This window comes from Diabrotica undecimpunctata, chromosome 5, assembly GCF_040954645.1.
Source record: "Diabrotica undecimpunctata isolate CICGRU chromosome 5, icDiaUnde3, whole genome shotgun sequence".
Taxonomy (NCBI): Eukaryota; Metazoa; Arthropoda; class Insecta; order Coleoptera; family Chrysomelidae; genus Diabrotica; species Diabrotica undecimpunctata.
This window is the reverse complement of record NC_092807.1, coordinates 58205475-58226648: the sequence shown is the minus strand read 5'-3', so window position 1 is coordinate 58226648 and position 21174 is coordinate 58205475. Positions and strand designations below refer to the sequence as shown.

Below are 21174 nucleotides of genomic sequence, written 5' to 3'. Positions count from 1 at the left end.
CATACATGGATGGGTGAAAAAACGGAAACAGAAGTGGAACGAACACATTAGTAGAATGACAGAGGATAGGATAGTACGAATAGCACGAGGTAAGTCACGAAATGGACGAAGAAGTATTGGCAGACCAAGAAAAAGATGGTGCGACAATTTAAACAATTTAGGAGGCTAATATTGAAGAAGAAACAGGCTTTAAAGGAAGAAGGAGAAGCAGAAGAAAAAGAAGAAGAAGAAGAAGAAGAAGGAGCAAAACAATTGTTGGTTGCTATTTATTTAATAATTGAAATGTCTTTATTATAATATGTTTCTTAGGACCTAGTGATGTTAAGAAGTCTATAGATATAACATTGAATAGTTGCCATCTTATGTTAGAAAGGATAATTAGATCATTAAGGTATCATATAATTAGGTTACTAATGTTGTTTTCTAACCCTTAGGTAAACTTAATGTTATATGGTATAGACAACATGTTATATGGTTCTGACGATGGGTCTCCTATAAAAGCTAAAATATCATCCACATATATGTACCTTAAGATTATTATTTGTAGTTGGGAATGTACAAAAGTATTTTCGAGAGAATCGAGAACCATATCTACAAGTAGGAGAGATAGTGGATTTCTCATTGCTACACCTTCTGGTTATATATAAATTTTATTTTTAAAGATAAAGAATTCCATTGTTCCTTTTTTTTCATTCAAAGAAGGCCAGCACTGCGTTGCGTGAAAGTAAAATTTCAACAAAACTGAAAAGTAAATTCTATAAGACCACCATTATATCAGCAATGATGTACAGCATCAATCGTTAATCGTTAAAAAGAACAATTAATACTTGTTGCATAAATACTAATCTCTGGATAAATATAGTGGAAAAAAAGAATAGGCGCCCTCGAAAACGACAAATGAGCAAATTGCATCCCTCTCTCCCGAGTTCAGTGTGTATTACCAAAATTACCAAACAACACGGCCGGCTGGGTATAAGTCAGTATCATAGATATATAAATAACTGCTAGTCAGTATGCTAGTTGCCTCGAAACGAACGAATACCGGTTTTATCGTGCGTTTAGTCGTTGTGTTTCGAGTGAAAGGGCACATAACTTTGGCGTTAAGTTTATGTTATAACAACTTGTGTTTTAATTAAAACAGTTTTGCTGTCAGGATCGCGATTACGAAGCTACATTATGCTAAACCATGGTGTGGATAGGTAGATGTAGAAACGAACCGTGGCCTCCAAGGTCGTCAGACATTAAACCTATGGATTTTTCCATTTGGGGCATGCTAAAGAACAGAGTTTTGCGACAAGATCGAAAACGTCGAAGATCTCAAACATTTGTTAATAATCGAGTTGGATATCATTAATTAAAATCTTGCAGTGCTTTCGCGAATAATTAATTTGATCGAAAACGTTATTTAAATTTATTGAGATGAATGGTGAACATTTTGAACACTTATTGTAAATACATATTTTTTTTACAACTGTGTCAGCTGACTTATGCCCACTCCGTTATATCGTACCAGTTATGCAAAAAATGAAAGGGAATATGTTAAGATCAATAATAATCAATAACAATAACAAAAACACAGAGTTTCAAATTCGTGAAGAATCACTTAGTATCAAATTTGTTTTGAGTAAAATGAAAGAAAATAAAAGGGTCAAAGAAGACATGGGTACTTATGACAAGAAAAATATTTATGCAGAAATGTAATTATATCGATCTTTTATAGGAATAAAGGCAGAGAGAGAGAGAGAGTGATGTTGACATATGTATATTTACCCATAGTTTATATTTTTTACATGTTAACTCACCAAAGACACGCATAGTTTTGATGAAGAAATCTTCGTCAGTGAATGTTGAAACAAAACATTTATACTCTCCAGCAATGTCGTCTGTAGGATTAAAAATTTTCATCGCTCGATACACACTTTTGGGATCATCGGTTGCTGTATAATCCAAATCCACTCTGTCTTTTAATTTTCCAAAGCTTTGGGGTAATTGAGGAGGAATCCATTGGTAGACGAGATCATCGTTTAAGTACCATTTGACAACTAGTTCTGTATCGTCAGGTCTTAGAGAATAGTTGCAGTCCATGATGACAGAAACATTCGAATCATTCTTTACAGCTACAGGTACATTAACATAGTTAATTTGAACACAAAAGGTTATATCCAAACCTAAAACATAAGATAAAAATAAATTAGAAAGAAAATACGTAAATAAGTTGAAAATCTGACATTTTAAAGCTCACACACGCTTATCAGTATTACATTTAATCAAGTTTTCTTTTTTATAACGGTACTAGTCATATATTCTTTATGTAAATATCTTATATTAGAAAAAACAAAAAATCCCCAGGGATTGATGGCATACCAGCCGACTCTAAAAGCAATGGGAGAGATTAGCGTAGATGTAATACTGGATATGTGCAACATAATATGGATCACAGCTGAATGGCCTGATAAGTGGTGCGAATCAACCTTTTATTATTTATCCCTATCCATAAAAAAGGATCACTAACCATATGCAGCAATTACAGAACTATTGCTCGTATTGCTCATGCAACAGATAATCAATAAAGAACTTTCTACTCCCAGAGATCGCCGAAGAACAATGCGGAATCGTACCAGAAAAAAGAACGCAGGAGCAGATACTGACCACCAGACAGACAATAGAAAAAGCAAGAGAACACAACATACTAATGCTGCTCTCTTTCGTAGATTATGGAAAGGATTTCGATTCAGTAAAAAGGGATTCCCTGGAGTATAATGGAAAATAAGAGAGTACCTAACCACCTAGTCAACCTAATAAAAAAATGGTATGATAAAAACTTAGCTTAAGTTAAAATACTCGAAATATATTCAGATGTCTTCAAAATAAAGAAAGGAACTAGATAGAACTGCATACTATCACCATTATTGTACAACATATATTCTGAATATATAATGAGAAAAGTACTAGACGAATGGAATAGAGGAATCACTACAAGAGGCTGAAAAATTAGCAACCTGCGATATGCAGACGACACTTATAAGTCGAAGTAATTATCATCACTGAACGCCTTAACCGGATAAGCGAAGAATTCGGACTTCAGATCAACACCGGAAAATCAAAAATAATGATCGTAGACAGAGCAAATAATAATCTATCGCACATACACCAAGTAGCAAATTTCGAAGTGATAGACAAATTTATATACTTGGGCTCCCTGATAACCAACAATGTCGATTGCTCCTCAGAAATCAAGCTTAGACTAGTAAAGGCCCAAACTGAAACAGCTAAACTGATTAAACTATAGAAAGACCGAATAATAACAAGGAATACAATATAATACAATAACAAATTGGTTAATGCCCTCACTTTTCCGATTGCTGGATATGCAGATGAAACCTGGACTCTTCAAAAAATTGATAGTAATAAGATTATAACGTTCGAAGTATGGGTCTATAAAAGAATTCTATGCGTGTCCTGGACAAAACATAGGATCAACCTGTCAATTAGGGAAGAGCTTCATATAAAAGACAGGCTATTAAAAAAAGTAAAAGGAGTATACCTAATTTACTTCGGCCACATAGCTAGAAGAACGGGGACGGCGGAAGTATGGGTAGCAGAAGGAAAGGTAGAAGGCCGTAGACCAAAAGGAAGGTCTCCAACACCATGGGTAGACCAACTGAAGACTCTGGTGGGAAAATTCCTACATGAAGCCGTCCATATAACACAGGATCGCAGCCAATGGAGGCAGCAATCCAATAATATTTAAAGTGTCACCACGCCTTGACAAGGGATCTATGAATGAGGAGGAGAATAAGTAACGAATATAGTAAAATAATCAGTTTGTAGGTTTTGGTAGTTCTGCTTTAAACTATAGTGTAGCGGCTATTTTTTTCTGGTAAATAAATATGTAATTAAAAATGTTTATTTTTTACTTAGATATATACTGATAAAGCAGGACATATCTTATGTGTTAAAATGAATTTGAATCATTTTTTTTTTATTTACATTTATCTTTAATTTAATTTTAACGTAATTTTTAACACTCAGCCAAAAATTCAAGCAGGTCCCTGCTCTTTTTTTATTTAGTTCATAAATACAAAACCTCAAAATGTTTTTGAAAGCATAGCTTTCCTTCCCCGGGATACGGACGTAATGCATTTATGCACAGAGGTGTGAATAAATAAAAACAAAAGAAACGCCAAATAAAATAAAATAAAATAAAATAAAATAAAATAAAATAAAATAAAATAAAATAAAATAAAATAAAATAAAATAAAATAAAATAAAATAAAATAAAATAAAATAAAATAAAATAAAATAAAATAAAATAAAATAAAATAAAATAAAATAAAATAAAATAAAATAAAATAAAATAAAATAAAATAAAATAAAATAAAATAAAATAAAATAAAATAAAATAAAATAAAATAAAATAAAATAAAATAAAATAAAATAAAATAAAACAAAATAAAATAAAATAAAATAAAATAAAATAAAATAAAATAAAATAAAATAAAATAAAATAAAATAAAATAAAATAAAATAAAATAAAATAAAATAAAATAAAATAAAATAAAATAAAATAAAATAAAATAAAATAAAATAAAATAAAATAAAATAAAATAAAATAAAATAAAATAAAATAAAATAAAATAAAATAAAATAAAATAAAATAAAATAAAATAAAATAAAATAATATAAAAAAAATAATCAAATCAAAACGAATCGAATCGCATCATAACGAATCAAATCAAACCGAATCGAATCGATATCGAATCCAATGAAATTGAAGTCGAATCGAAACGATTGGAATCGAATTAGATCGAAACGAATCGATTAGAGTCAAATAGAATCAATTGGAATCAAATCAATTGAAATCGAATGGGATGAATCTAATCGAATCGATTGAAATCGAATCGATTGGAATCAAATCGAATCGATTAAAATTTAATAACAAAACACATAAACGCTTTCAATAATAGAAAAACAGATTCTACGTACGAACCTCACCTTCTAGACCATAATCATTCTTTTAATGACCAATTTTAAATTCTTCACATTCAAAATAAAGTCCTTAAGCTATCATTATTAGAATCTATGGAAATCAAAAAATTAAAAATACAGATATAATTCTGAATGGATAAACAATTCTCCTCTTCTCAACTTATTCAGTTGAAGAAAAGGTTAAGCGCATACCAAAAATAGATTAAGAAAAGCACTCTGCTGAAACAGCTAAATTATAATAAATTTTGTGGAAGTGTTGAAAATAAAAGTTTTCAGTGTTTTATTGTTATAAAAGTACCTTAAAAATGGTTTTGGATCGAATATCTAGCTGGAAAATCAAGTGATATATAGCCAAAAACGAAAAAAATTTTAAGGGAAAAATCAATCAACTACTATCAAGGAAATTGTGAACCATATAAACTAATTGTGGAAATTGCCATGCAAGATGAGTCGACTTTACAAAAAAATATAGTAGCAAAATATTGTATTAGTTATTTTGACTGCCAGAGCTAAAGCTGAGCAAGGAATTGTCCCCTCTTTGGTATATTCATCTTAAATCTTCGAAGTAGGCAATCCAAGAAGTGCAAAGTTTATGGTGTTTAATATTTTTTCACTGTGACACAACGTCGGCACTTTATAATATAGGTAAAAAGACATTTTTTTAATTTATAGAAGAAAGACCGGATTTAAGAAAACAGGCACATATATTTTACAGGAGTACCTCCGAAACAGAAAATTCTGGAAACCGGTAGGTATAGCTCAAGCATTTTATACCGGACTGGTAAGGATATACAAGTAAAAAGATGCTAAACATTTTAGACTTGCATTTATTTTTTAAACAAATGCGATGTGAGTTATTCATTAAGGCAAACACTAGATAAATGCCACCAAATTATTATCCCGTGTTTCTACCGTGATTGCTTTAAATGAGCATATTAAAAGATACTCAAAGATGATCAGATTCACATTTGGCCATAGTTGATGCAACCGTTGGGGCGAACAAAACCATTGATTCAACTGTTGTGGGTGGACTACACTTGAAAGATCGTTGCAGCCCATCACAGTGCTTAATGAGCTGAAATAAATCAAAAAGGGTTAACAAATTATAAATAGCATCTTACAGTATTCTATAACCTTAATTCAAACCCTATAAATATTTTTTAACTCAATAAATACTCTAAGTTATAATTTTTGCAATAGGGGTAGTTTTTACCTCTAAAGAATATGCACATATCGCATAGGGTAGATTTTGAAATTAAGGGTAAATTGTTAATGGAAATCGAAGGTTACACCATAGTTTTGCCGTAGTATACTGGACTATAAAAAGTACCGAAAAAAATGCCACTGCAACGTGACATTGTGACATATTAGGTAAGGGCAAACAAAATTGACAGTTAAAATTGTCAAATTGATATTTTATAGTGTCTTGTTATCAAAATTTTAATTTTTAAGAGAAATAAAAAAATGGAAGACGATACTTGTGAACATCACCCAAGGTATCTTAATCAAATAAAATCTAAGATCCAGCCAGGAGATGAAAAATTAACTACTAGTACTTTAATAAGAGATGAATTAGAGTATGCATCTAATTATAGAGCTGTCCAAAAGAAAATACCAAGGAAAGAGGTGTATCCAAAGAATCGTCCCTTTGAACTACCTTTTGAATTATGCCGTTTAAGACAATTGCAAAAAAGAAAGAAAAAGAAAAGTAAGTGAAAATTATAAAATTATTGTGATACTCTTTTATATTTAAATATGTAAATCATGTAATATATTGTAATACGTTCGTATACAATGTAATAGACATATTTGATGCAAGTAACCGTTAAAGAGACACAATTTTAAAGTTTGATGTCGATTGTAGTTTCGACAGATTATTTTATTCTACGTAACAGTACAGCTTCAGATCTGCCTTCTTACAAGTATATCCTAAAAGCGTCATAATCAGCTTTGGAGAGGCGATGTCTCCTTGCCGTACTTCTCGCTGTGTAATCAAAATACAAGCTTCATTTGTCAAATCCTTTTTTTTTATAAAGTAGCTCTCTGTTTACATGAAACAGTAAATAGACAAAACTGCAAGTATTGGATTCTCCCCCTAAGATCTGCAGATCTTACACCACTTGATTTTTTCCTATGGTACTAAAAATAAAAATTTAACATTGATCGACCACAAAATTTACAGGATTTAAAAACCATAATTAGACTGAAAATTCTCGAAAATTGGAAACTCCAGAAATGATCCATAACGTTCAAGAAGATTGTCCTCCTCAGTTCAATTACTGCTAAGAGACAGTTGGTAGGCATTTTGAACATTTAAGCCAAAAACAAATTTTAATTAGTCAAATAAACATTTTTTTCTGTTTTCTATTAGCAGTAAAATATATTTTATATCAAATAAATACATATATTATTCAAAAATTAAATATTTATTTTTTGAATAATATATGAATAATATATTTTGGACCAACCCCATGCAGCGATGGTTCGTGGAGAATTAAAATGAACCACGAGCTGGATGAACTAATGCAGAGCGCAGATATTGTCAGATTTGTAAAGTCACAAAGAATAAACTGATGATATTTTGCAACGAATCGCATAACTGACAGGTATCTTAAGATGGAGGTTTGAAGTGAAGATTAAAATTTGATGAGAAAACATGATAGTACATTTTTTCTTTGACTGGTTCTGAACTTTCCCGTTCGCATTTCTCTTGGTAAAGTTGATACATCATTCTAATATTTAAATCTCGATTTAAATATTTTCTATCTGGAGCATCACAAAGTGTACAATGGCTCTTATATTAAGAAAATGACTTGATATGTTTCTTGACTTTGGTGACATCAATTTTATTGTTTGGTTCTTTGTGATCTCGTTTGTCTATGCAAGAAGCTGGCCTCGTATTACATGACAGTTTATAGATACGTTCCTCACTCACTTAAAAGGTATCTTTAAAAAATTTCTTACACACCCGAATCGACATGACTACAGCAGTTAAGTAATACTTTATTGATTTTAATCTTGGTGCTCTTGATTCATTTCTGACGCGATGTTTTTGAACAGAGCTATTATAAATCAGTCCACGATGATAAATGTTCTGCTTTTTATTGTCAGCTAACTTATAAAATAAGTCAAAAATGAGTTGTTGTTCTTAGAGTGTTATATTGAAAAAACAAAGTCGTCTACATTTACAATCAACATTTTTAAACTATTTGCCAGGCATATTCTACCGGTTTCTGTTCACATAAGCTTTTCCACTATACCGTCGAACTGCGTTAACTGTCCGTGTCCATTCTGTTGGATTTCTTTTGCGCTTTCTCCCTTTTTTCGGTGATTCTACCATAACGCCCCCTTTATTTTCAATCACATTAATATCTACCTTAAGATCATCTGTAGGTAAATTGGAAACATCTGAAACAAATTTCAGTGGTCAAAGTGTGTAAGTCAAAAAAATTTTGTTTCTATGAATATGATGTAATTTCAGTCACAATAATATGTTTTGTGTTAACCTTTAGTTATAATGACCATAACATTTAATCTATTGTTAACAGAAAAACAGAAAAAGCATAAAACATATTTTCGTAAGAATTTCCGAGTTTTTAGGTTAAGAGTTACTTAAATCAGATGAATTTCCACTGTTAGGCACGTATTCTGATTCACTATCCGAGTAAGGATCATTTTCTTCTAGTTCTAATAGTAAATCAACTGTATTTTTATTCGTTATAACCGATAAAAGGGTGAAATAAAATTCAAATCACACTGTGACACGCCAAGATGACTTACACTAAATGACTTCCAAACATTTTTCAGTTTATTTCTGACGCTAAATAAAACACTGCCATCTGTTGGTTTTCCTGTTAAGTATTGCCTTAGGTGTTTTGTCTGTCTTCTTCTTCTGGTTCCTATCCTTCGGATGTTGGAAATCATATTGGCAATCATGACGTTGCTCGCTGCGGCTCGAAACAGCTCCGTTGAGGTTTTCTTAAACCATGTTCTTAAATTCCGCAGCCATGATATTCTCCTTCTACCGGGTTCTTGCTTACCTTTGACTTTACCTTGCAATATAGACTGCAGGGAGTAACGTTGCTGATTTCTCATAACGTGTTCCAGATATTGCAATTTTATGCGTTTGATCGTAAACACAATATCTGGTTCCTTCTTCATTTTTTCTAGAACTTCCTTGTTCGTGATCCTTGCTGTCCATGATATTCTCAGCATTCTTCTATAAAGCCACATCTCAAATGCTTCAAGTTTTTTAATAGTGGTGTCTGTAAGCGTCCATGCCTCCGCCCCGTACAACAACACAGAGAAAACATAGCATCTCAAATGTCTCATTTTTGTATCTAGGGATATGTTGTGACTTTTGAAGATGGCGCTCATTTTGTTAAAGACCGTTCTTGCCTTTCCTATGCGGCACTTTATTTCCTGTACATTGCTCCACTGTTCGTTTATAATAGTTCCCAGGTAGCAATACTGTTTTACTCGCTCTATCTGCGTCCCATTAATGTATAGATGAGTCCCATTTATATTCTCCTTGCTGATAATCATTTGTTTCGTTTTGTGGGTATTAATCTTTAGTCCGTACTGTTGACTGTACTCGTTTATTCTGTCCATTAGCCTCTGAAGTCCCTCTAAACTATCTGCTATAACCATGGTGTCGTCGGCATATCTAACATTGTTTACTCTTTCACCATTTAGAAGGATGCCTTCGTCTATTCCCTAAAGAGCCTCGTTAAAAATTTTCTCTGAGTACATATTAAATATCAACGGCGATAGGATACATCCCTGTCTAACTCCACGTAGTATTTTTATGTGATCTGTTTCTTCTCCGTTAATTTTCATGTATGCGGTCTGATTCCAGTAGAGTTCTAAAATTATTCTGAGGTTTTTGTCATCCAGGTCTGCTTCTTTTAAAATGTTTATCATCTTTTGATGTTGAACTCTGTCAAATGCCTTTTCATAGTCGATCAAGCACGCGTATACGTCGCAGTTAACGTCCCTGCATCTTTGAATCAGTACCTGTACTCCGAAAAGTGCCTCTTTGGTACCCACTGCGTTAATCAAGCAGAACTGTCTGTCGGATATTTGTTCCTGTGTTTTGTCTGTAGAAAGTTTTAACTGTTAGAATAACTGAATTTATATATATATATATATATATATATATATATATATATATATATATATATATATATATATATAGATATATATATATGTATATATATATATATATAGATATATATATATATATATATATATATATATATATATGTATATATATATATATATGTATATATATATATATTATATATTTATATATATATATATATATATATATATATATATATATATATATATATATATATATATATCTACTTATATACCCTACTATTATAACCCTACTTTTTATGTACAGGTGACCATGTGGAGATGCTTACTAAAAAACCTACAATGCTAGAAAGAAGTATAATGAGCCAGGATGAATATATGAGATGGTTGGCAATGCCGAATATTAGAAAAAAATTATCTGATACTAAACAAAAAAAAGTGAAAAGATGTCAAATGTCGCCTTGTCCACCACGATGTGTTCAGCTGTCTGCACCTCCGAAGCGAAGAGTTTTGTCTACTTGGATTGAATACCAAAATAAACTTCCAGCTGAAGTATTACTAAGGTTTCAGCAAATGTTGCACACTGATCAGAATCTGAAACTAAGGGATGCTGACTATTATTATAAAAAAATAGATAAAAGAAAAAGACGATTGGCTAAAAGAAAAAAACGTTTACGTCTCAAACGAAAACTAAATAAAGAGAGGGGCAAATATGCGTGGATTGATGAAAATATTTTCGAGACAACTAGAGCCATTCTGGAGTACCTTAGACAAGAACCGCTGTATTCATTAAATTATAAACAACTGTTATTATCAGATCAAATTTTAAATATATTAGACGAGAAAAATGTATTATCCAAACCATCAAGAACAAGCAAAAATACTTATCAGAAATCTTTTATTGAGGTTTGTATTATACTATAATATAGAGTTTTATGTGGTGTGATATGTAATTTTACATCCATGTGTACCAACATAACTTTTAATTTCTGAAATTTTTTTGCATTTGATTTATAGTGAAGTTAATTTTGCTGTGTTGTTAATACGAAATAGGCACTCTTTTGTTCTTTTTCTGTATTTACCCGAGATCTATATTTTATCTTTAAAGAAGCCACCACTGAAAATCCAAAGTCATAGTGGTAGGATGTTTAATATGGTAATAGAATGCGAAATGCCCTTGTTTTTTGTACAGAACACCATTATCTACTCCTGTCAAAAATTAAAAGAGTGATTTATTACTAAATTGTCTTTTGGTTTCACCACTTGTTGTAAAGTGTATGGAGGTTTCGTATCGGCAGTTGAGAGCCATCCGGAAATATTATGGAATGAATCTTTAACTCCTAACTTGTTTGGAGTTAAAGTTTGTCGGCAGCTAGAAAATACTTTTTAAAATTCTTTGCCAACATGGCTAAATAATTTTCAATGATTACAAAAACAATTTTATATTGTTTTTCAGCCTTGTAATTTCAGCACAATCATCCACATTTGCAAACATTGTTTTCTTTTGTTTTAAATTTTTGCTCCAAAATGCTATTATGTATAAAAAGCATTAACTTTATTACTCTCATCTTATATATAATACTCGACTTCAGCTAGGACATACTCGACTTACCCACGGGCAGATAATTGGTCACGTTAATACCACTTTATGTGACACCTGTAATGTTCCGTTCACTGTTAAGCATGTCCTTGTAGAGTGTCCAAGATAGCACTTGCAGAGACAGACTAATCTCATCGGATCAATAAATAAAATCTAAGGAGAAAAATGTAAAATTGAACATTTGGTAAAATTCCTTAAAGACATTAATATTCTTAACAAAATTTAATTTTTGTAAGTATAAGCATCTCCTGTATATGAATTATATGTCGCTAATAACCTCAGGGGTTGATGCTACTATATTTTCATCATAAATAAAGTATTTGATCTTTGGAGTTTAACTTTCAAGTTATCTAATTTCCCGAATATGTCAACCAAGTAGTTCAATTTCATCAAAAATAAACCATCGCAAAACTTTCGGCTTCCGGTCTGTTTTCGTCTTCTAGGCAAATGACGATTTCTTTTCTTATTTCATAAAAACCTTGTAAAAATTTCCCACGTGATAATCATTTTGTCTTGAAATAATGTTCATACTAATAATGTTGAATGTACTGCGCCCATGTTTTTACAACGAGCGGAAAAGATTCTTGATCTGAGGGGTCCCATTTTTGTATAATTACAACGGATATAACCGTAACTAATACATTATTCAGACCAGAATTCATTCCTTTGGAGGCCAGACCTTCTCTTTGGATTATGCAATGTGTCCAGAAGTACTGTGGCCTTTTTTCTTTTATAAATGCTTGTATATTTTAAAATCTTCTGGATATTGAACGAGCACTATTGGTGTTTATACCAACGCAATTTTTTCATACTCTCGTTCATAAAACCATTTAAGATAGCAAATAATACAACTGCTGTTCCTTTGAATTCTACAGGTTTGCAGAAAAATAAATGTTTATACTACTGACATATCATCACGAAATCGAACATAGGCAATGAACTCGACAGGCAACAGTGTCATTCGAAGGACAATTATTTTGCAAAAATATCTGCATAGTTTCTATAATTCTAATTGGTTCTGGTAAAATAAGCTCTTCACCAATGGTGTGAGGCTTTTTTTCCCTCGTTATTTTATATAAAACTGTATAAGAGACAATTAAAACTTTTTCATTCTTAAAAAGATTTTAAAACATGATTTTTGATTTTCATATGATTTTGATTTGATTCGAAAAATTGTCTGGATTTGTTGGCATACATACTCACTATGAAGCGTTTTCAAATATCGTTTAAGTTTATTGAGTTTCATGCTGTCTGCCGCCAATATTTCTGAGCAAATTATACACAGGGGCCTTCCTTCTTCATTTACTTCAGTACTGGTAAACTTAAAATTTAAATATTATTGAGAATATTTCGTGATTTTATTTTTAAAATCACGCTTATCTGTGAATTTATTTATGTTTTTATATCATAGAATGTTTAAGTGCACTTAAAAATGTATCCATAATTATATACAAATCTGTAAACGTAAATATTTAACACGATGAATTGTAATTAACACGGAAACATACATAATATACACATTTGCGATAGACTATACCAGACTAGTATTAGCCTGGCTGAAATTAAAAACTGGCGTTATCGCAAGCACGCAAGCAAGTTAGTTGAACCCAGCCTAAGTGACTTGCACATTCTTCTGAATGACATTTGAGTGTTACAATTCATTGTATAATATAGATATAGAACAGATAGTATCTCCACACTCTAATATATTGCAGTTTGCAGATGATGTTGTGTTGTATACCTCTCATACTATCCTTGACATTTGTAGACGTCAACTCAAATCTACACTAGATTGTGTAAAAAGTTATTACCATTCTCTAGGTTTATCAATATCAACTACAAAGACTGAAATTTGTTTTTTTTCCAAAAAACGCCAAACTCCCCAAGGTAACTTTAAATTAGGAAAAATAGAATTTCCAATCAAAAATTGTGTAAAATATCTAGGCACATATTTGGATCGTAAACTGTTATGGAAGGATCAAATTCATTCTATTATAAAAAAATCGGAAAACTCCATGAATATCCTTAGAGCATTTTGTAAAACCAATTGGGGAGCTGACCCGAATATTGCATTGCTATTTTATCGCTCAACGATTCGACCAATTTTCGATTATAGTTGTCATTTATATGGGTGTGCGCCAACAAAACATCTTAATAAAATTGAAACCCAGAAGAATAAATGTTTGAGGCTATGTCTTGGTTACTTAAAATCTACTCCTATTAGTATTATTGAAATTGAAGCTAAAGAGCCACCCCTTACACTACGCAGACAGTTTTGTACAGATAAGTTTTTAGCTAGAGCTATATCAAAAAACTCCCGCTATTTAAAAAATATTCGTTACTTGAATATATTAGACTTAAACCATAAATATTGGCGTAACAAAAAAACTCCCATATACGTTGAAAGTTATCGGAAACTAACAATATTTGAAGAACAATTGTATCAAAATAAAATACCACCAATTTATACACAACCTCCTAAGACTCTCTTCTCTAGGATAATAGAAACATATTATATGGATTCAAATCTTCCAGGAAGTATGATCAATAAAATAATTAAAGATAAGTGGCCTGCATTTCAATATATTTTTACTGACGGCTCTAAAATTCAAAATAAAACGGGTTGTGCAATATATCACTGGAATTCTGATTACAAAGAATCATGTCGATTGCCCAATGAAGCTTCAATATATACTGCCGAACTATCAGCTTTATTTCTTGCGTTAAAATATATAGCCTCTAATGGTATGAATAATTATATCATTCTGACTGATTGTAGAAGCATTATGGACAAACTCACTTCTATCAAAACCACAAAAAACCTAAACCATATTGAAATAGAAATAAAGAAGTTACATTATGATATTATTTCCGCAGGTAGCTCGATTATTATTTGTTGGGTAAAAGGACACTCTGGAATATTAGGAAATGAAGAAGTCGACAAATTAGCTAAATCTGCAGCTTTAACCAAACATAATATAAACAACATACTTCTTCCAGTAGCAGACATAGATAATATCAGTAGAAACAACTGCAAACAAAGATGGCAACGTTTATACAACCAAAGTACAACTGGAATAAACTTTAGAGCTTGCCAACCACTAATACCCAATGAGAGATGGTTCAAATATGAGACAAATAGGTTATTTATAAAAACAATAAACAGAATAAGATCAAACCACGCACTCACTCCTGCATACAATTACAGCATAGGTATTACTGATAACCCCTATTGCTCCTGTGGTAAAGTGGGAGATCTGCAGCACTTTATATTGGAGTGTGGACAGTACAAACAAAGTATCAAAATGATGTATGAAAAACTAATTGAGCTAAATTGTTCATTGCCTGTCAATTTAAATACAATTATTTTTTCAAATAATAAACAGATATTAAAATGTATCTACGAATACATACCATCCTGTAAATTTAAATTATAACTAGTTTTAGGTATTCAAATCAAAACTTGTAAATATGTCAAAAATTGAATGTGTATACCAACATGTTACTTCCTGTAAATTTATATTATAAATAGGCTTAGGTAATAAAATCAAAAATTGTAATTACCACAAATAGTCTGGCTAATTGGCTATGCCAAAGCCATTATACAATAAAAAAAAAAAAAAATTCATTGGGGCGAGGAGGATCGATTCATGTACACAGGAACCATTCCACCGCACCTCAGTGCTTCAGACCATCCCTTTCCTATAGCACTGGTCGTGGGGAAGTTCTAAGTACAAGAAATTTAGCACGATGTTTTCTCTAGTGACTCATCTTAGATCTGAAATTACTTGCTAAGGCATCCGGTTCAAGGTCCGAGTGACTCTGCGCCGAGTGTCTCGGCGAGTTACTTGGCGATCGAGGATGTGGGCTGTTCTTGCCCGGTTTTTGCGTTTTGTTAGTCTTTATTCTGCTTCTTTCTGATGTTCTTCTCGAACATCGGGAAAAACCAGAACTAATCTAACTTAACAATGCAAGTGTGACCTTGCCAAAAGTAGTCAAAACAATGGTTTTTCCAAAAACCAAAACTATTTAACGCGGAGTCAAACCCGGAAGACCACAGAAATTATATATAATGTATATATATATATATATATATATATATATATATATATATATATATACTCCAGTCGAAAACTCCTACTCTACTTCCTTAGTTAATAAATACCTTTTCTTGAGAAGTTTTGGTTCCACGATAAAGTGACCAATTAAGGTTAACTTCAAATAACACTGTTGATAATAAAGTTCTCTGCAGACTACAACACATGACCTCTTTGACTTGAATATCTCCATATTCCTCTTTACTATATGTCCTTCAAGTTACAGAGAAACTTACACCCTTAAGTACTAACGCCCCGTCTCCCAGACGGCATCGCCTGATAGTACTGATGCTTGAACTAGCTACTATTTAATGCTTATATATATATATATATATATATATATATATATATATATATATATATATATATATATATATATATATATATATATATATATATATTCTTTTTCTTCTTCTTCAAGTGTCCTCTCCGCTACGGAGTTTGGCAATCATCATTGCTATTCGTATCTTTGAAGCTGTTACTCTAAATAATTGGTTAGATATGCACTGGAACCAGTCTCTTAAATTGCGCAGCCAAGATATGCGTCGTCTCCCCACGCTTCGTTTGCCCTGAATCTTTCCTTGGATAATTAACTAGAGCAATCGGTACTTTTTCCCTCTCATCACATGACCAAAATATTCCAACTTTCTTCTCTTGATGGTGATCAACAAGGCAATCTGACGACCAGAAATAATATTTTCTGCAAGCTTGCTTGGTTTACTGAAGAAATAAACAACATTCGGCTGTAAGAATAGGTTCTTATATATATATATATATATATATATATATATATATATATATATATATATATATACATATATATATATATATATATATATATATATATATATATATATGTACATACATATACAGGAAAAAATTCTGACGGTACTGGACTTACAGAGGAACAGAAAAGATATAGTAAGCCGACACAGGCTGTTATGCGCTTAACCACTCCTCTCTATGGGACCAACAGATCTATAACCTTTGACAACTAGTTTACATCTATAGAGCTGATAGAGGTATTGAGAAGTAAAGATCTAACTTGCATTGGAACTCTCCGCAAGAATCGTAAAGAAATTCCTCCTATCTTCTTACCCACTAGACGACGAGAAGTGGGAACGGCAATTTACGGTTTTACAAAACACATTACTTTACTTTCAGACACAACACATAAAAATAAAGCCGTAATTTTTGGTTTGATCATCTCATCACGCAGCCACTGAGAATACAGACACTAAAAAACCACACATAATATGACTTCTATGAGAATGATTCTCTCTCCCGATGCCAATTATTATGTAGCTTCGCCGTTTTTTAAAAAAATTTTAAAAATTTTAAACTGTTTGTGGATAGGCCACAAATTTGACGAAATGCCCCTGAAGACGCTCTAGGAAGCGAAAATACTTAGGCAAGATTTAATTGATAAACTGTGCTCGATATCTGCCTTTCATTTGATCAAAGTTTAATTAATTTTTCGTTAACGCTAACTTCCGCTTTTATATTATTGAGCGTGTTTTTGAATATTTACATTTAATTTGAATCCTTATACATTTGCTTCAAACAATCAATTTGCATTACAGTAAAATCTTTTCCATTTCTCTATTTTTGGCGATATTGCAAGCTTTCATTGATTTGTATGTTTAATAATGTTATGTCATGTTTGGTAATGTCAAGGCAGTACGTAGTTTGTTTGCCTTCTAATAAAATTGCAGCTATTCATTCCAAATGAAGCCAATGCTAGGGCCACTTTGGCGGGTTAAAATTGCACTGACTGTTTAATCGCATAGAACGTAAAAAAATTTAAAAAAAATTGAATTCTCGGTGTGAGAACATTTTGTCTATCTTAACGGCGTTTACCCTTTCCTGGCTTGAAAATCAAACAACTGGGTTTAATATGACAGAAAGATTGTTATATACAGCAGTCAAGAAAATGCTAATTAATATAATGGTTGCCAACATATGAAACGGATAGGTACTCTGAGAAAAAGCTTTCTTATTCGTTATAACGATACATGATTTAAATTACAATATCCTTAAGATCTGCGACACAATCTGAAATTTGTATCTTAGAAAGAGACAAACTTCAGACTATTTTTTTTTGTATTTTAGTGAATATATGTTTTAGACTAGCGATAAATTAGCTGTATGGATGGACACTCTAACAAAATTCGTTGATGTGCAAGCAGTCGAAAGTGCCGAAGATATTCCACCTATTACAATATCTACTTTAATGCCAGAAGAGGAAGAAGAAGAAATAGAAGAAGAAGTAGAGGAGGCGGAAGAAGGAGAAGAAGAGTTTGTATCTGAAGAAGAGGAAGAATATGAAGAAAGTGTAAAAGTTGAATACGAAGATGGTAGGGAAATAGAAAAGGAATATGAACAGGAAGAAATAATGGAAGAAAGAGAACATATCAGTGAAATAGAACCAGAAGATGGAGCGGAAGGAATGATTTACGAGAAAGAGGAAGGATTTGAGGAAGGTAAGAAAAACAGGATAAAAGCTGTAGAACCGATTTTAGTCTTACTATTAAACTAATTATTATTTGTTTAATCTCCATCATGTATTTAGTTAGCGTGAACTATTTATATGGCCATACATATTTTTACATTCGCTGTATGTTATCTATTAAAAAAAATCATTTAAACTTATAAAGGTGAATTAACAATGCATCCTCTATCGATATTAAAAATCTTAATTGAAACGTTCTGCCTTCTTTTAGTTTGAAAAAATTTCAGACAACCTTGTTGTAATGTCTATGTTCACTGCTTTTCAATTATTATCAGTTTAAGTTTCATTCTCCCCAAAAAACTGCATGGGGTAATTGCGGGGTGGATTGAATAGCTCTGCGATTACCACAGCCAGTCCCAAGCCCGGATAAAACGTGGAGGATGATTGGCAAGATTAGTAACATATCAATAGTAGAAATAAATACAGCTCAAAGAAACAGTGTACAGCCTCGGAACCAGATTGATACTATGAAGATGACCACGTCAAGAAATAAGGACGAGCGAAAAATATCCAAAACCCAGATGAGAATTACTACATGGAATATCCTGTCGCTCAACTCAAGGGACCAAGAAATAACCCAAGTGCTGAAAGATAAACAAATAGACATTTGCGCTCTAAAGGAAACAAAAAAAAAAGAAAAAAGACAATCAAAATTAGGTGATTACATACTAATCTACAGTAGAGTAGCACAAGAAAACAGCGCCAAAGAAGGTGTAGCCTTGGAAGGAAGACCTGAACATTACCGGGGTATACGGCCCAGAAAATAACAAGTTTCAAATAACAAGGGAAACGTTTTATAACTAATTACAATAAGTAGTAGATCAAGTCATAGGGAAGATGATAATATCGGGGGATTTTTACGTTTGAATAGGCAATCAAGTAATACCCGGAATTAAGTAAAAATATAAGGGGAAATGTTAAAATCGAAAAAAAAATGGAGAACTGATGATAAACTTCTGCACGAATAATGAAATTAGAATAAACAACACATGTATATCCATAAAGAATAACACAAATATACATTAAATAACACCTGTGGACAAAGGCATATGATAGATTATGTTATAACCAACAGAGATATAAATCCATCAAAAATAATCGACCTAAAATGCCTCAACTTAGATGTAGGTAGCGACCATAATCTAGTATTATATAAAATAAGAATTATCATGAAATATATATAATATAATAACGGATTTATTACGGCTGTCGCCGCTTCTCCGCCCCCAATTTCCATCTTTTTCTGTCATATGCAGTTGCCTCTTCTAAGTCTCTTGCCGCCATTGCTTCATCAATATCGTTGCGCCAACTTCTCCGTGGTCGTCTTCTCTTTCTTCTTTCAGGAGGGATCCATTCCAGTACTCTCCTAGGCCATCTGTACTCTGGCATTCTTTTAACATGTCCGAACCAGATTAATTGTTTTCTTTCTATGTCATCATTGATATTTCTCTCCATTTTCATTTCGTTTCTTATTTGTTCGTTTCTAACTCTCTCCAGTTTCGATCTACCGCAGCTTCGTCTCAGATAATCCATTTCTGTCGTCAAAAGTTTGTTTCTATTAGCTTTGGTGACGTCCCATACTTCCGAACCGTAAAGTGTAATACTTTGGACTATACTACCGTAAATGTGTTTTTTGGTTTCTCGTCGAATTGTTTTTTACCAGAGAAGAGAGTTTAAGGCACGGGTCGCTGCTCTGCCCTTGTTTATTCTTTCCCTGATTTCGTCTGCGCTATTTCCCTTCTTGTTGAAAATGACCCCCAAATATTTGCAGGATTGCACGCCTTTGATTTTGTCGTCTTCCAAGACTAGGTCACATATTTCATCTGTTCCCACTGAGAGATATTCACATTTTGTCATATTCATGTTTAGACCTGCCACCTCATATTCTTCTTGCAGTTTTCTTACCATATAGCTAAGATCGTAGCTGTCTTCGGCAATTGTCATGAAATACTTTACACCCAAAAAAGCGGCGCCAACACAAACAAAAATCAGAATCAAAGGACTAAATACGGAATTCACGGAATATTTATACAGAAAAAGAATATCCGAGAAGATTGCTGGGAATGAAATATTAGAAAACAATAACATCGAAGAAAGCTGGGAAAATCTCAAAAATAACATAATTAACGCACCAACAGACTCACTTGGAGAGAAAAAAGTAGCGAACACTAACATACCAAAAAATTAAAGCCCATGGTATACATAGGAAGTAAAGACAAACTGTCAAGAAAAGAAGAAAGCCTTTTTACAATACAGAACACAACAAACACAACAGGTATACAACCACTATAAACGAATCAGAAATAAAACGAATACTTTAGTTCGACAAATAAAAAGGGAACACTGGTTGAGCTTCTCGAAACAGATGGAATCTAATTTCTAGGGAACACGAAAAAAAAAAAGATGGAGAATGATCAGAGGACAAAGGAATACTTTGCATCTCTGTTTGCTAAAGGTGACGATAGTGAATCACCAACACCAGAAGTGACGACAAACGAAGAAATAGATATTAAGGAGAAAGAGGTATATAAAAGAAAAGCAACAAGATTTTAACATGTTAATTTCCCCAAAAAAAGACAAAATACAAGGTTATAACTGCAAATTTACTTAAATATAAATTGGAGCTGGAAGGTCAGAATAAAACAAGTGATGGAGTTTAAATATTTAGCCATCACATTATCTACATAGCTACGAAAAGCTCGAAACAGAAGTGGAATATCAAGTAAATAGAGCAGACAGAGCCGCAGGTTGCCTGAATAAAGGAATATTGAGAAATAAAAATATCGGGAAAGAAATGAAAGACAGAATTTACAAAACAGTCATCAGATTATTAAAGGCATACGCGGCAGAAACACAACATGACACAGACAGGA

General features: G+C 32.1%; 2 protein-coding genes across 2 annotated transcripts in view; one reads left to right on the top strand and one right to left on the bottom strand.

Annotated features, from left to right (window-relative positions):
* Window positions 1-21174, bottom strand: part of LOC140442209 (uncharacterized) — a 142029-nt gene that overhangs the window by 15878 nt on the left and 104977 nt on the right. The window contains exon 2 of the mRNA XM_072533286.1: window positions 1803-2168. Coding sequence (XP_072389387.1) covers window positions 1803-2168 — 366 coding nt within the window. The remainder of the gene's footprint in view (window positions 1-1802; window positions 2169-21174) is intronic.
* The window catches only part of LOC140440637 (uncharacterized), a 119086-nt gene continuing 104276 nt past the window's right edge, over window positions 6365-21174 (top strand). Inside the window, exons 1-3 of the mRNA XM_072531008.1 lie at window positions 6365-6697; window positions 10400-10998; window positions 17918-18272. Coding sequence (XP_072387109.1) covers window positions 6454-6697; window positions 10400-10998; window positions 17918-18272 — 1198 coding nt within the window. The 5' untranslated portion in view covers window positions 6365-6453. The remainder of the gene's footprint in view (window positions 6698-10399; window positions 10999-17917; window positions 18273-21174) is intronic.